Here is a 15791-nt window from a genome sequence, read left to right on the forward strand (position 1 = left end):
AATGTGTCACCAAGGAGGTACATACTGTACAAGGAGGAGGGTCTTCAATTTTAACAGTGCTACCTTATTTAGTTAATGTAATGAGGAAATTATTTAAAGTCTGTTTCTAGTTGTTGAGGTAACAGCAGTCACTGTCAGCAATCACAAGAAGAAGGAAGTGGTAGAGAAAAGAGGAATGGGTATTCTAGCACATTCTAGCAAATTCCGGAACATCGTAGCTCACTCAATACAGAGTACTAACAGTGTTGGAAGTCTCTGCAATCTTTTCCTGTTCTTATCTGTTTTGTAAAGAAGTTTTCACCAACTAGAGTTGACTTCTGGTTTTAAAGTTTTTCTAGAGTAAATGAGATTATCATTATGGACCAACCCCACTACCCTCCCCAGCCTCCGCTTCCCACCTCTGCATCCTCCCACCCTCCGCTTCCCACCTCTGCATCCTCCCACCCTCCCCACCCTCCGCTTCCCACCTCTGCATCCTCCCACCCTCCCCAGCCTCCCTCCCCCATCTACAGAGTTTCACAACTTACTAGAAAGCAGTGAGGAGAATGTTGACTCCTCTGTACCCACCATTTTGGCTCAGCCATTTTTAAAACACAGCCAGTCTCCTTTCACCTATTCTCTCTTCTCCATTGCTATCTCCATCAACTTTTTATTTTAAAGCAAATCCCAGTTGTGATTTACTTCATAAATACTTCACTATTTCTAACGGGTAAGGAGTACATTTTGTTAACATAATCACGACACCACCTTATTTATTTATTTATTTAGGTACTAAAGATGGAACCCTGGCTCTCTACTTTCCGGGCAAGTCTGCATACTGAGCTCCATCTGCTGTCCAGTGATTAAATGTTTTTTTTTAAAGGAATATAGGGCTGGTGAGATGGCCCAGTGGTCTAAAGCACCTTCTAAGAACAAGCTTAGCGATAGGGACCACGGTTCAATCCCCCAGCACCACATGCCAGCCAGCCCTGCCCCCTGGTGGGCTGAGCTGGCCACACACACACACACATAAATAAAATAAAATAAAAAACTACTCTAAAAGGAATATAATGTTATTATTCTCTAGCACCAATATTCAAATTCCCTGTCTTATAAATACAACTTTTATTTTCAGGGGAAAAAAATACCCTACACAAACATAATCTACAAATGTTTTTAGTTTTATGAAAATTATTATGGCCTTTTTTTTTTCTTTTCTAATTTGCAAACATCAAAACCATTTTAGCCTATAGAGGTTTATTTACCTACATTTTTCCTATAACTTAAAAGACTATATATAATGTAGGGATTATCTTATCTGCAAGTTTGGATGGACCCTCCAGAGAATTCAGTAAATTGTTTTGTTTTGTTTTGGCACTGGGAATTGAACTCAGGACCTTGTGCTTGCCACGCAGGCACTGTGCCACTGAGCTATATCCCCAACCCCCTCCGTGAAATTTTTTAGTGTAATGATCAAAATTTTATTTTTATTTATTTTTTGTATTTAGGATAGGGTGGACAGGGTCTCACTGCTCATAGCGATCCTCCTGTTTACAGCCCCCCAAAGTGCTGGGATTACAGGAGTGCGCCACCACACCCAGTCTCAATCCCAGTGTCAGCATGCCCTGGGGGCGGGGCTGGATTGGCAGACCAGGGGATTGAACTCCTCCTGGTCCCTGAGTCTGCCTAAGCAGGCACTTTAATTTGCTGAGCTATTTGGCCAGCTCTAATATATAAATTTTTATAATTTACTGGTTTAGCTATATTTTATTTGTGGTACTGGGGATCAAACTCAGGACCTTGCCAGGTAGGCAGTTAAGCTGCTGAGCTATCTTCCTGGTCCTAGCTATATTTTATTTTATTATTTTCTTCCTAGCTATATTTTAAAATTTCTGTTTATATCACTTTCAAATTTGGGAATAAAGACTTTTAACCTATTATAATATAGAATTGCCTCAGAGATTTTCCCTATGGAGACAATTTTTTTCCTTAGAGTCTAGAACCTCCCCAACACACATGCTTTTTAATAGTCTTCCCCAGCATCTTTTTTTTTTTTTTCCTTTAATGTATTTGGTTGTTATAGGGTCTCTCTGTTATACGCAGCTCAGACACATAGTGATCCTCCTGTTTTTTCAGCCTCCCCAGTGCTGAGATTACAGGTTTACACTACTAACCACTGTGCCTAGACTCTGTGGCTTACTTAGCCCACCCTGGGGGCAGGGCTGGTGTGGTACATGGTGCTGGGGATTGAACTATTGTCCCTGTGTTTGCCTGAGCCTGCCTAAGCAGGCGCTTTAGTCTGCTGAGCTATCTCACCGCTCCTCCCAAGCATCTTTTATAAGAGCTGTCTTCTCAAGCTTAGCACTTGTCTAAGGACCTTTTAAAAAATTATTATTATTATTATTTTAAATGTTTTTGGTAGAACCAGGGATTGAACTCAGGCCCTTGCTCTTGCCAGGGAAGTGCTTATTCTACTGAGCTATCTCCCTAGCCCCCCTATTTATTTATTTTGCACAGGGGATCCAACTTAGGACCTTGCACTTGCCAGGCAGGCCCTTATGCCACTGAGCTATCTTCCTGGCATCTAAGGACTTTCTCTCTTTTTTTTTTTTTTTGGCGGAACCAGGGATTGAACTCAGACCCTTGCACTTGCCAGGCAGTCTAAGGACTTTCTTGATGGAGTCTGTTAACTAAGAGATACCTATAGTGAATCTACCGTTGAGCTCAGTAAATGGTTCCTGTGTGTACTTGGAGATAATTTGCATTTTGTTGGACTTAGGAAACTTCTTCTTTGGTGCTATTATTTATAGATAGGATTCCTTTCATTCTATAGTTTCTATTTTATTTCTGTATTCATTTATTTATTTATTGGCATGATGCTTTGACCTGGACATTGTGATTGAAAACATAGCTTTCTTAGGTATTGTATAGTCATTTGTTCTGGTACATTGGTTTGGCTATCTGTTTGCTTTGCTAAATTATACTCCCCATGCACGGAGTTTGAATCCCTGTTCTGACATGAACAACCAGCATTTATAAAATGAATAAATGTGTGCCCAGCTCTATGAGAAACATGTTAGAAGTGATGTTCCAGGGAGTCTTCATGCTCCTGAGGGTAGGTGATGGAAGTCCCATCTTAATGGGCTGAACCTTGAACACAGAGGTCTTTTTAATTTGCTGAAAGTCTCATAGCTGGTGGTCGGCAGAGTTGATGTTTGAGTATGATTGGCATGACTTCTCATTTGTGTGTTTGGCTTTTGAGACCAAGTTTCAGGCTGGCTTTGAATTCACTGTGTAGCTCAGGCTGGCCTCTGACTGGCATGTGGTACCTGGGATCGAACTTGGGCCTATTGTACTTGCCAGGAAGGCGCTTAAACCAATGAGCTATCTCCCCAGCCCTCAATCATATGCTTTCTTTTTCTTTCTTTCTTTTTTTAATCATATGCTTTCTTAAGTGGCTGCTTTCCTTATTTAGTAACTGTGTGAAGTGTGATCTTTGATAAAATGAAAAATGAGCAATTTTTTAAAAAGCCTGATTTCTGTTTAGCGTTTAAAGTCGGCTGAGTGAGTGTCTTCCGCTGGCTTTGTGGTTTCTGCAGTGTGGCTGCTTCCTCTGAGCTCCTCCTTGTTTGTAAGCTTTTGCTGTTCCCCCTTGGTTAACTGAAACCTTGGGTGGGGGTGGGGAGATGGAAACAGGCTTAGTGGACAGTTTCGTAATTTGAAAAAAAAAAAAAAAAAAAAAAAGCAAAGAATGGTGGCACATGCCTGTCATTCCAGCACTCAGGAAGCCTATGGAGGAGGACTGTCACAGGTTTGAGGCCAAACTGGACTACATAGCATGATTCTGTCTCAAACTTACTCAAAAGGAAAGAGTTCCTGAGTTGAGAAGGACAGGAGAGGGAGTGGGGGACAGAGATATATCTATGTGTGTATGCAGGGTGGTCTGGACAACTGTACTGTGCATTTCTTCTGGTCTATGGAAAGGAGCAGATAATACTTAATTTGTTTTGTCTTCTTTTTTCAATTGTTTTTATGTTTTATCTTCTTAATTTCTTATGCATTTGTTTTTTCTTCCCATTTTACATGCATATATCTGGTAATATGAATAATTGGTTGGAAGACAATACAACAAATATTGTGTTGCAAGGCCCGGGGAAATAGTTCAGTACAGTAAGTGCTTGCTTGGCAAGCACAGGCTCCTGAGTTCAATCCCTGCTACCGAAAAAAAAAAAAAATACTGTATTGTACTGTTGGAAGACAGTACAACAAATACTGTGAAATTCATATTGCTTTGAAATATGAAGTGAAATTTTGTATCACTTGTAATTTTTTCTGTTTCAATTCTAATTTGTACTCTTTAAAAAAATTTTTTTGAAAATGAAGAAAGAAAAAAACAAAAAAAGGGACTGAAGAAAGTAATATAATGATAATATTCATCATAGAAAATAATGTAACAAGTACCACGGCATATATACTCTGAATATATAAAGATATTACAAAAGTGATATGTACTAAGCTTATAACTCACTTCCATGAATCATTGCTTACCTTTTTCATATTTGCTTTATTTATTTATTTATTTATTTATTTATTTATTTGGTGGAACTGGGAATTGAACTCAGGCCCTTGTGCTTGCCAGGGAAGCACTTATTCCCCTGAGCCATCTCCCTGGCCCCTATATTTGCTTCTTTTAAATGAAATTTAAGAACCATAATACTCTCAAGGTATCTTTTTTGTCTTCTCTAATGTTATTTCCTTCTCTCCTCAGAAACAATTCGATTTTGGGACCAGGGAGATGGCTCAGTAGAATACGCGCTTCCCTGGCAAGCCCAAGGGTCTGAATTCAATCCCTGGTTCTGCCAAAAAAAAAAAAAAAAAAAGAAAGAAAGAAAGAAACAATTCAATGTGTATCCTGCCCTTCCTGGATATATATATAGATATAGATATAGATATAGATATAGATATAGATATAGATATAGATATATAGATATATAGATATATAGATAGATATAGATATATCTATATCTATATCTATATTCATATAAAATGTATTATTAATGTGAGTTGGAATTATTATTTGGTGTTATATTTTGGAAAGCTATTGATGTAGATACATTAAGATCTAGTTGTTTTGTAGTGTTTGTTTTTTGAGATGAGAGTTTCACTTTGTAGTTCAGATGGGCCTTGAACTCACTCTTTAACCCAGGCTGGCCTCAGACTCCTGAGGATCCTCCTGCCTCAGCCTCTGCAGAGCTGGGATCACAGGTGTGCTGCACCATGTGTTTTGTTTTGGTGCTGGAGATTGAACCCTTTATCATGGAGTTATACCTCTTGCCTGGTGTGTGCGTGTGGACTGACTGTGAAAATGGAGTGAATAGTATTTCATCCTATGATACCCCCCAAGGCGGTCACCTGGTCCCCAAGTGTTGGGTGTTCAGGTCACTTTTAGTTTCTTGCTACAACAAACTGTGCTGTCAAGAACATACAGTTATTGCATATGGGGGGGGCGAGCACCCCTGATCTGCTGTCCAAGCAGCCAGCTGGGACCATGACTCAACACCAATAAAAAGTTAGGGGGGCAAAGTTTAACAAAAGGAAGATACTCTATTTGTAAAGAGGAAAGGGAGAAGACAGACAGCTACCCTGATAAGAATCAGGGTAGGGGGCTCCAGAAAGACAGAGGACCTGTGGGCCTTTCTTCCTTAGCTACTTTTATAGGGGGGCGAGTGAGGCTTATCCGGACTTGAAACTTTCTCTAGTTCCTGGAACTGGATTGGCTTCCCAGGACTTCTGCCTAATGCAATTTCTTCCAGCAGGCTGCCCACAGCTTCTTTGTGTCAGCCTGTCCCTGACCTGCCTCTCAAGGCCTTCCCTGTGGGTTGGGGTCTAGTTGGTAGGGGATGTGCGTGCCTTATTCTTGGTTAGCTTAGAGTCGGTAAGGGCCTGTGTAGGTAGCTGTTGTGCTCTGTCATGCCTTCAGCTCGAGCAATGTAGTGACTCCAGCGTGAACACACACGTATGTAAGTGTACATGTTAGTACACAGGTGAGTACATCCTGCCTTAATGAAGTCAGTGCCCCTCTTTGCTTCTCCTGTATGTTTTTGGAGGTGGGGGCAGCTCATCTCATGTGCAGGCAGCTTCTCTGTGTCCTGCCAGGCAGCTCTTTCTCCTGTCTGTTGGTACAAGTCTGAAGGCCATTTCTTTATCTGGCTTATGTCTTTCTCTACACTACCTCTGTCCTTGACTTGCTTCCCAGGAGAAATTTTCTAGTAAGATTTATTTTTAACTCTTTCTAGTCAGGGTTAGCTAGAAGATACAGTGATCCCTCTATTTTCTTGTTTACGGACTCTTGACCCTACACATTCTTTAAGTGTTGGTGCACACGACCAGCAGGTATCCAGGGGAGATCCTTATTGTGGAATTGCCATGTGGCATGGTTGCACTCCCTCACCTTTTCCAGATGCTCACAAATCAGAATGGAAGGGGTGGATGAGGGCTGGAGCATGTGCTCAGTGTGCAGGTGGTCCTAGGTTTGGAGACCACCGTCCCTCCATAGCAATTTTCTCATTAAAGTTTTTTGTAATGAAAGCTGTGTTACTCCTCTCCCCCAGTCAGGGTAGAACACTAAACCCTCCTGAATTCTCTTCCTTGATCCCAATCATGTCCTTCTTAGAGATGGTAATAATTAAAGGTACTTCGGTGATATTTGGTGATGCTACCTACCCCGTGTGTATATATATGTTTTTTCATATTTGTGTATTGCAAAACAATATTTTGGACTGTTTTGCCAACCCCATAGATAGTATTGATGCCGAAGGTGAAAATACAGTTGACCTCTATATCCGTGGGTTCCATATCAGGGAGTTCAGCCAGCTGCAGATGGGAAATACGTGGGCAAAAAAATCTATCTGTATAAACAAATACATACCTTTCCTAGTGCATAGTCTCTAAGCAATCCAGAATAATAATTAATTCATACCATTTACATTATATTTGATATTGTAAGTAATTAGAGATTATTTAAATTCTAGGGAGGATATATGTAGGCCATATGCCTGTACTACACCTTGTATACAAGGTCCTGAGCACCTGGGGTCTTGGAATTAGGTGATCCTGCAACCTGTCACCTGCAGATACCGAGGACGGCTTTGCTTGCTGTATCTGCTCAACTTAACACTTCTGAGATTTCACCCCTTAAATATATGATGCCCTTTTTGCCTGGCACTGGGCTTCACAGGTCTGGATCATGGTTGTCTGCCTGTCTCTAATTTTTTGAGGACTCCTTGTTGCAAGGGAATTGTGCCTGTCTGGAGCCTGTGTCTCCCTCCCCACGCTTACTCCACACGCTCTGGGTTCTCGGGCCACTTCTGGGGCCTGTGTACTCGTCTTCCGTCTTCCCTGGGTCTTGCCATGGATGGAGAGAATTTCCAGAGACTGGCTGGTGGCTGGCTTGCCTCGAATTCATCCCTGAATTGAGGTTGCCTCTGAATGCACTAGCAGTGGGAGAGAGCCCAGGTGGGAAGAGAACGGAATGGTGCGAGCGCCGGCTGGATTCCTCTGTAATCTTGTAACTCTGAGGAGTCCAAGAATTCTCACAAATATGAGCGGGATGACTATGGTTTGTTAAAGTGTGTAGCTTTCTTTGGTACAAATCAACCCGACTAATCTATTATCTTGTCCGTCCTTAACTTGATATTCTTTTAAATTATTTTGCTACTACATCGAGATGCTTTGAATATTTTATTGACTATTTTGGTGATTTTCTCCGTGCACACACATGCAGGTTTCCTCCGGTCTCTACGAGGGAAATATGAGTATTATTTACCTTCAATTGTATAATACTGGATAGTTTTTCAAAGTGTGTTTGCCAAGTTACACTCCCACCAGATATGAACATTCCCTTGCTAAGTTGTGTCAGTACAAAGAATGTGTTAAACTGAATCTCCACATTGTTTTGATTCTTCATATAGTATGGGCTTTAGGATAGAGCACTCAGTTTGGAAGTTTAACTTTTATGTGGTGCTTCTTATTTTTATTTTTCTCTTTTGGTTATCTATCTTAGTGCCCAATTTATTTTTGTATGCAATAGCCTTTCTCTTTTCTCTTTCTAATTCATTCTTTCTCTTCCATCTCTCTTTTTCTTGTTTCCCATTTTTTTTTTTTTTTTTTTTTTTTTTGTGAAAGGTCTACAGGGTGTTCAGCATCTCAATACTAGATCAGACTCATAGTAACCCGCCTGTTTACAGCCTCCCAAGAGCTAGGATTACAGGCGCTCACCACCACACCCAGTCTCAATTGCCATCTCAGCCATCCCGGGGGCTGGCCGGGTGTGGCAGGGCTGGGGATCAAACCCCTGGCCCCTGTGCCTGTTTACAGGTGCTTTAATACGCTGAGTTATTTGGCTGGCCCACTAAAATCATTTTAAAGAGTAAAATTCTTTGTCAATGAGCACGTTCAGGATGTTGTGAAACTATCAAATTCCAGAACATTTTCATCCACCTGAAAGAGTCCCCACACCCTTCTGCGGCCTGGCCCTCTTCACCTTCCTTTCCCTCAACCCTGACAGCCTCTGATCTCCTTTCAGTTTCTCTCCCACTGAGTAGGTTTTCAAGGTCTGCGCTTTCCTTGTGCATTGCCGCCTTGTTTGTGTGTGTGTGCATTTATGCAGGAGGGGCCTGCCTGGAAAGGAAGTTTCTTTGTGACTAGTTTGTTTCTGTCTAGAGTGACATGGTTGAGCTGGTGGCCTCAGAGACATGCTGTGTTACACAGCCACATGACACAAAAGGATGCTGCTCCCCATGAGACTCACTGGGGAACTTGTAGTCTTGATCCTGATTTGCTTCATTGATTGAACCTCATTTTGATCAAATTTGACTTCAATGTCTGCAGTGTTCTTTGAAGTAGTCAATGACAGAATGGATACTGGTGGGACCTTACGGGCATCATGATAAATTTATTGAAAGGCATCTTATGGAGGGTGTGGAATGCCCACATTTATTTTTTAGGAGTATTTCTATTGATGAGTTATTAATTTTAATTTTATGAGTTTTATGATATTAAACATGTATACTTAACAGAAAGGTAAAATATCAATTAAATATTACATTTTTATTTATTTATTTATTTGGGTACAGGGGATTGAACTCAGGACCTTGTGCTTGCCAGGCAAGTGCTTATTCTACTAAGCCATCTCCCCGGCCCTACATTTTTAATATGTAATAAGTACTTAGAATAAACATCAACATTTTCAACATCAACTGTTTACCTGCTTACAAGTCCTAAAAAATAACAGCAGAAATAAATTCCCATGTGAACTATAATGAAAATGCAAACAAAACTTTATCACAGAAATAGTCTTTGTTTCAGTTATGTACTGAAGCGTCTTCATACATGAGAAACTCATGTTCCATAGGCAAGTACCGTATCTTTTACGCTGGTAGCACACGGGCTTTGTTTTTCTGTCTTCTTTGGTAGAACATATTTGATATCTTGCTGGTCTTCCTGTTTCTTAGGATGTCCTTGGGATGTTCCTCTATTCACTGGCTTGCTCCAGAATTCTTTTGTAAAGTTCTTTGGGCAGATACTTATTGTTCTTCTCTATGGTAATTGATCACTTACCAATTCAGGTCCTGATTTTCTGGGCAGATTTTTTCATGGTATTTTGTGCTTATTATTTTCTTTCTTTTTTTGTGGTACGGGAAATTGAATTCAGGACCTTGCGCTTGCTAGGCAAGCATTTATTCTACTGAGCTATCTTCCCAGGCCCCTTTTAAAAATTTTTTTTATTCAAAGAGAGCAGATCTTTTCTTTCAGTCCTTTAATTAATCTAGTTTCTTACACCCTTGGTCCTTTTTTTTTCTTTCTTATGTGGAATAAGATGCTATTTAATTTTGTTCTTCCATAGCTAATATTTTTATGTATATGATTTAATGATTTTTTTTCTTTATAAAAAGCTTTGGACAATTTCATTTTTGTGCATCTTGGTATGATTTTATTTAAATGTCTTTGCAAAAGGTTCATTTTTCTGGGAAATGTGGTATTATAAGTTGAACTAAGTTCAGAAATTTTAAATCTTAAAAAAAAAGTGCTTGAAACTATTGTTTGAAGCAAGGTACAATTCCCCTATCATGAATGCTATCACTATGTATTTATAAAATGTACCAATAAAAAAATTCAAGGAAAAAATAAATAATTACAATTATTTTTCTTTACAAACTATGAAACTGTTTATCCGTGACATGTTTAGGATGGAGTAAACACAACCATTGGCCAATACTTCATGTTTGAGTGACGTCATAGTTGCTGCATATAGCAACATCTGCTTTACCTTTCATTTTGTTGTGAAATGAGACCATTTTTGGTTAAGTTTGTGTCGAGCTTTACTATCAATCTTTTCTTGTTTTGGGGTTTTCTTGAGACTAGGTTTCATTATACAATCCAGGCTGACCTTGAACTCACTGAGAATCAAGGCTGACCTTGAACTCATGTATATCCCAGGCTAACCTTGAACTCAGGATCCTCAGTCTCCCAAATGCTGGGATTACAGACGTGCACCACCATGTCCAGCCACCAGCTTTATCATCATGGTGCAATGTTGACAGTATCAGTCCCACTTTGTTTTTCTTTAACCACATAGGAATCCAGTGGTTTTTTTTTTTTTCAATAAGCATTTATAGGTACATTTTATTATTATTATTATTTTTTTTAATTTTATTTTTTATTTTTGGCAGAACCAGGGATTGAACTCAGGCCCTTGCGCTGGCCAGGGAAGCACTTATTCCACTGAGCCATCTCCCTGGCCTCCAGGTACATTTTAGATACACATAATGATCACTTTCCTCATAGAGAATTTGTAGCTATATGTGATACAACTTTTTTCCCCATTCCCCTACCTTCTCTCAACCTCTCTTCCCTTCCCCATGTGCAAAAGCTTTCTTTCCATTTTTTCTTCCTTTCCTCACTCTTGTTTACCTTTTCCTTCTTTCCTTTCTCCCTTCCCTTCCCATTTGCACATTTTCTTCCTAGTTCATAATACATATTGTACATCCTGATCCTAATTTATGCTTTTGGTTTCTCACACCAGAGAAAATGCTGCGGTGCTCACACACGTGTGTCCAATTTATTTCACGTAAGGGTGTGGATTCAGGCTGCATCCATTCACCTAGAACTTTCAAGCATATCCTTCTTTATGGCAGAGTAGTGCTCCATTGTATTAAAAAAGAAACCCACATCTTCTTTATTGATTCACCAGTTGATGGACAATTGGGTTTTTCCCAAGATCTAGCTGTTATAAACTGTGAGGCTGTTAATGTTATGTCTTTCTAAAATCCAAGGATTGTACTATACATTATTCTATTGTGATGTTGCAATGTTTTTTCAGAAATTTTGGTTTTGTTCTTCAGGGCAGTTCCCGTGCTGGCCAATGTTGTAACCCAAGAAGGAGACAAGGCAAAACGTCCAAAAACAAGGTAGCGCTTTATTTTAGCTGGTACCCAGCGGTACCCTCAGTGTCCAAGAGACAGAGAGGAGCCCTGGGTAAGGGGAGGCACAGTAATTTAAACCCAAAAACCGCAAAACTGCCCATCCAAGCAAGCCGATCACAGAAGCCAATAGCAGATGTTCATGTGGTTAAGGGGGCACATGACCTTCTACAGGATTGGCTGTAGCCCACCTGGAGGAAGCTGGACACAGAGGAGTTACCCTTTTGGACTAGGTGGAGTACAGAACAGGGTGTGTAATCTTGGCATGCTGACCTTATAAGGACAATATGGTCAAACAGTTGCCAGGAATGCATGTTTTTGCCTTAAGACATTCTCGGAACCAGGGCAGGGGTGAATCAAAGAACCAAGATGGAGTCATTGTAATTAACTAGGGCAGGGGTGAATCAGAGAGTCAAGATGGAGTTACTAATGTCAGGGTATAACACACCCTGAAGGGAGTGGGCTTAAGAAACAAAAAGTCACATTTTACAGTAGCTAACATGGTTTACTAAGATGGCGCATACAGAACAGGATGGCGGCACTTTGGTCAGGTTATAACAGCCAACTGGTGCTCTTTTAGCACATGTGACATCAATGGGCAACTTGTGAACCAGCTGTTGAATGTGACATTTGGGTTACCTTTTGATGTACATGCCAGAAGTCTGTTCACAATGTCATACAGCTTATTACTGCATGCATAGAGAGCTGGTGGCTGAGTTCCAGGATAAATTTATGAACTAAAGGTATAAAACATTTTCACATCTACCAGGGCATTTTACTTGGCATATGCTGCCAAAGGGTCAACAATCATGAAATGATACGAGTTGTTCATCACTTATTGTGTATTCCGATGTTGTATAAATTGCCTGACAGTTCAAAACAAAACTTTCAAGAAATGAACAAATAGGAGCCAAATTGTCAGATTTCTCTTTCTTTGTGTGTCTTTTTGTTGTCAAAACTCAGGAAAGTTTGATGGAAACCAAGCCTCTTGAATGACACTATTGTTTTTAAAATCTCAAAAACATATCAGTGACTTCTCTGTAAATCTTTCAGATTATAAAGATTAGAATGTAAGGTCCTGCTATGTTTTTAGTTTTGATAGTAAGGATTAGGATGAATATATTTTTATTACTATTGATGCATATAGAATGTTTTACTTGCATTTCATTGTTAATGTACTTCAAAACATCTTGTAGCATATCGTCCATTACAAATAATTTCCAACACTGCCCATTAGGTTTCACCCCTTGTAAATATTTTCTTCTTCATAATATTTTCTTTCCTAGCTCCAAAGTTGGGTCACTCAAGTGTATATTACTATTTTGTAGCATTTTGTCTAGTCAATTAATTATTTACATTATTGTTTGTTCCCTCATCTGAAACAAAGCCTTCATTCTGTACTTCTCTGTCTTTTTTTTTTTTTTTTTTTTGGAATTGGGGATTGAACTCAGGCCCTTGTGCTTGCTAAGGGATTGAACTCAGGCCCTTGTGCTTGCTAGGCAAGTGCTTATTATACTGAGCTATCTCCCCGCCCCCCCCTGTTGTATCTTGCTGACTTCTCTGATTTCCATGACCCTAATCATCATGCATAACTGAGCTACCTGATAACTCACTTTCAACCTCCTGAAGTTGTAAAAGCAGATGTTCATGCAACATTGTATGAATGGGGCTAGTTCTACAAGAAAAATCGAAAGAAACCACTTAACAAAACAAATTATACAAACACAAAAATGCAACATGAAACTGATAGGTTTGTCACAGTGGAGAAACAGGCAGAAGCAAAAAGGGAAAAGGGCTTTATTATCTTTGAGGACATGGAGAGAATCTAGGGAAGATAAGGGATTCTCTGAGTTGGAACAAAGGGAGGCTGAGGCTTTTATGGCCCTTTGTCAAGGGTGGAGTGGATGTTTAGATGTGCCTGAGTAGCTGATTGGGACCTTCCCTGAGGTGGTGGGAAAGGTGAAAGGCAATTGCACCCTGGGCTGAGTTAGAGAAGAAGGGAGGAGGTGGTCTCAGAGAAGATAAGCTGTTGTTTTAAGGGCCTCAGCCATATTAGATGACCACCATAGTAATTCAGCAATTCATATTAGGACCAGAACCTATCAGAAGCCTAACACAGCTAAAACGCATCTGCAGACATTTTGACACACTTAGGTACCCCTTGCCATGTGTTAAACCAAGTTGGTGAACACAGAGACTGCTTCTTGTATTCCTGCAGCGCAGCTACTGAGACACGCAGCCAGCTACCATCACGCTAAAGTCCGTGGTTTCACTAGGAAAGTACGGTACAGCTGTCTGCTACCCACTCGTAAGGCCCCTAGTGTGAAACCCTAACCCTGGTCCTAAGTAGTGGCAACTCCTGTTTATTTCAGTTATGTACAGTTGGATCTGGTGATCCAGAATCTATGCCTGGTCACACAGAGGGACATGTGTTCATGGGGGACACTGACAGCAAAATACCTTCTACTTTTTACGTTAACATAGAGATGAGAAAAGTATTTAAAATTAGTGTAGATTTGTTTTCCTTCTGTGAAATGGTTCTAATTTGCTTCCTGATCATATTTACTTTCAAACCGGAATCTGCGGTCTTCACCTACAGGCTATTCTAGAATGGATGAAGCCTGGTGATGGGCGTAAGGAGAAGGAGTAGAGACTGGGCATGGTGGTGCATGCCTGTGATCCCAGCCCTTGGGAGGCTGAAAACAGGAGGATCACTATGAGTCCGATCCGTGTAGTGAGACCCTGTAGACCCTGTACTAAAAATACATTTTAAAAAATGGAGTAAAAGGTTCTAGGAGGGCTTAAGATTTCAGGCCCCATGAGAAATCAGAAATCATAGAGCTGGGGAGATGGCTCAGTAGAATAAGCGCTTCCCTGGCAAGTGTAAGGTCCTGAGTTCAATCCCCGGTTCTGCCAAAAAAAATTAAAAAAAAAAATTGTCTACAATTTTGGGGGCTGGGGAAATAGCTCAGTTGAATAAGCACTTGCCTGGCAAGCATAAGGTCCTGAGTTCAATCCCTGGTACCTCAAAAAAAAAAAAAAAAAGTAAGGCCTTTGAAAAGGATTTGCAGTAGTTTGGTGACCTCTCACTCCAGAAATCATTTTGCTGGGTGTGGGGGTGCACATTTGTAATCCCAGCACTCGGAAGGCTGAGGCAGGAGGATTGCTGTGAAAATGAGGCCAGCCTGAGCTCCAGAGCAAGATCTTGTCTCACATAAAACAAAAAAAGAAATCATTTTAATCAGGTTGGTATAGGGGAGTTGGACTTGGGTTAACAGACAGGAGTAGAGAGAGAGATCCACTTTATCCTCTTTTGATTTCTGTCCAGAGAGAATTCAGACTAACTCAGGGCATCAGATGAAAACATGCCTCACTTTTCCTAGGAGGGAACATTTTGAGAGTGTGCATGTATTCCTGTTTCCTGGGGGGATTCATTCTAAGACCCCCTCAATGTTCAAATCTCTCATGCAGAATGGCTTAGTATTAGCATATAACCTAAGTATACCCTCCCCATAGGCTAGATGACAGGTAACACCCAACCCAATGTAAATGCTGTGTCAATACTTGTGCTATATTGTTCAGGAAATAATAACAAAAAGGCTAAGTCTGTAATTCTTTGGTTCATACGCAACTTTTCTCCAATATTTTCCACCTACTCTGGATTGAACCTACACACCAAAAACTTGCCAATATGGAGGGTTTAATATGTGCGTATTTAATTTAAAGTCATATGGTATACAACTAAATTTCTGTATTATTTATTAATTTTGTTTTTAATTTTTAAAACCATATTTTAAATAAATAAAATACAATAAAAACACTTCTGTATAATATATCAATGTAAAGAAGTACTACAAAAGATTATACCCAGGTGACCAAGGCCAGTGGTAATTAAAAATTTCAGAACGTTTTCATTAGCTTTGGAAATTTTCTTGTACTCCTTCTCAGTTAACCATTTAATCTACCCTGCTCCAGCCCCATCATCACAAGCAGTAATTCTTTATAGTCTCAAAGAACTGCAGCATTTTTTCACTACACCCTAGCCTGTTTTGGTCAGCATCTGCCACGTAAGTACTCAGCTTTGGAACTGTACTTCTGAAATTTCCAGATTAGTCTCAATCTCCTCAGAAAGCTTACTGGACTACAGATTCCTGAAACACATGTCCAAAATTTTGGCTCCCAGAGGGTTGGGCTTAAGAGTGGAAGCCTGCTTTTAAATTGTCACACTGGAAGGATTCTTTTTTTTTAAATTTTATTTTATTTATTTATGAGAGAGAGAGAGAGAGAGAGAGAGAGAGAGAGAGAGAGAGAGAGACCAGCTCAGCCCACCAG

At 40.1% G+C, this 15791-nt stretch overlaps 1 protein-coding gene across 3 annotated transcripts in view; it reads left to right on the forward strand.

Annotated features, from left to right (window-relative positions):
* The window catches only part of Zc3hav1 (zinc finger CCCH-type containing, antiviral 1), a 66624-nt gene that overhangs the window by 2780 nt on the left and 48053 nt on the right, over positions 1 to 15791 (forward strand). For 2 of the 3 annotated variants that reach the window (XM_023712867.1, XM_023712869.1), the window contains exon 2: positions 11382 to 11447. The exons of the other annotated variant lie outside the window; for it this stretch is intronic. In XM_023712867.1, coding sequence (XP_023568635.1) covers positions 11382 to 11447 — 66 coding nt within the window. The remainder of the gene's footprint in view (positions 1 to 11381; positions 11448 to 15791) is intronic. 3 annotated transcript variants of the gene reach the window in all.

This window comes from Octodon degus, unplaced genomic scaffold (genome assembly GCF_000260255.1).
Source record: "Octodon degus isolate 3935 unplaced genomic scaffold, OctDeg1.0 scaffold00027, whole genome shotgun sequence".
Classification (NCBI taxonomy): Eukaryota; Metazoa; Chordata; class Mammalia; order Rodentia; family Octodontidae; genus Octodon; species Octodon degus.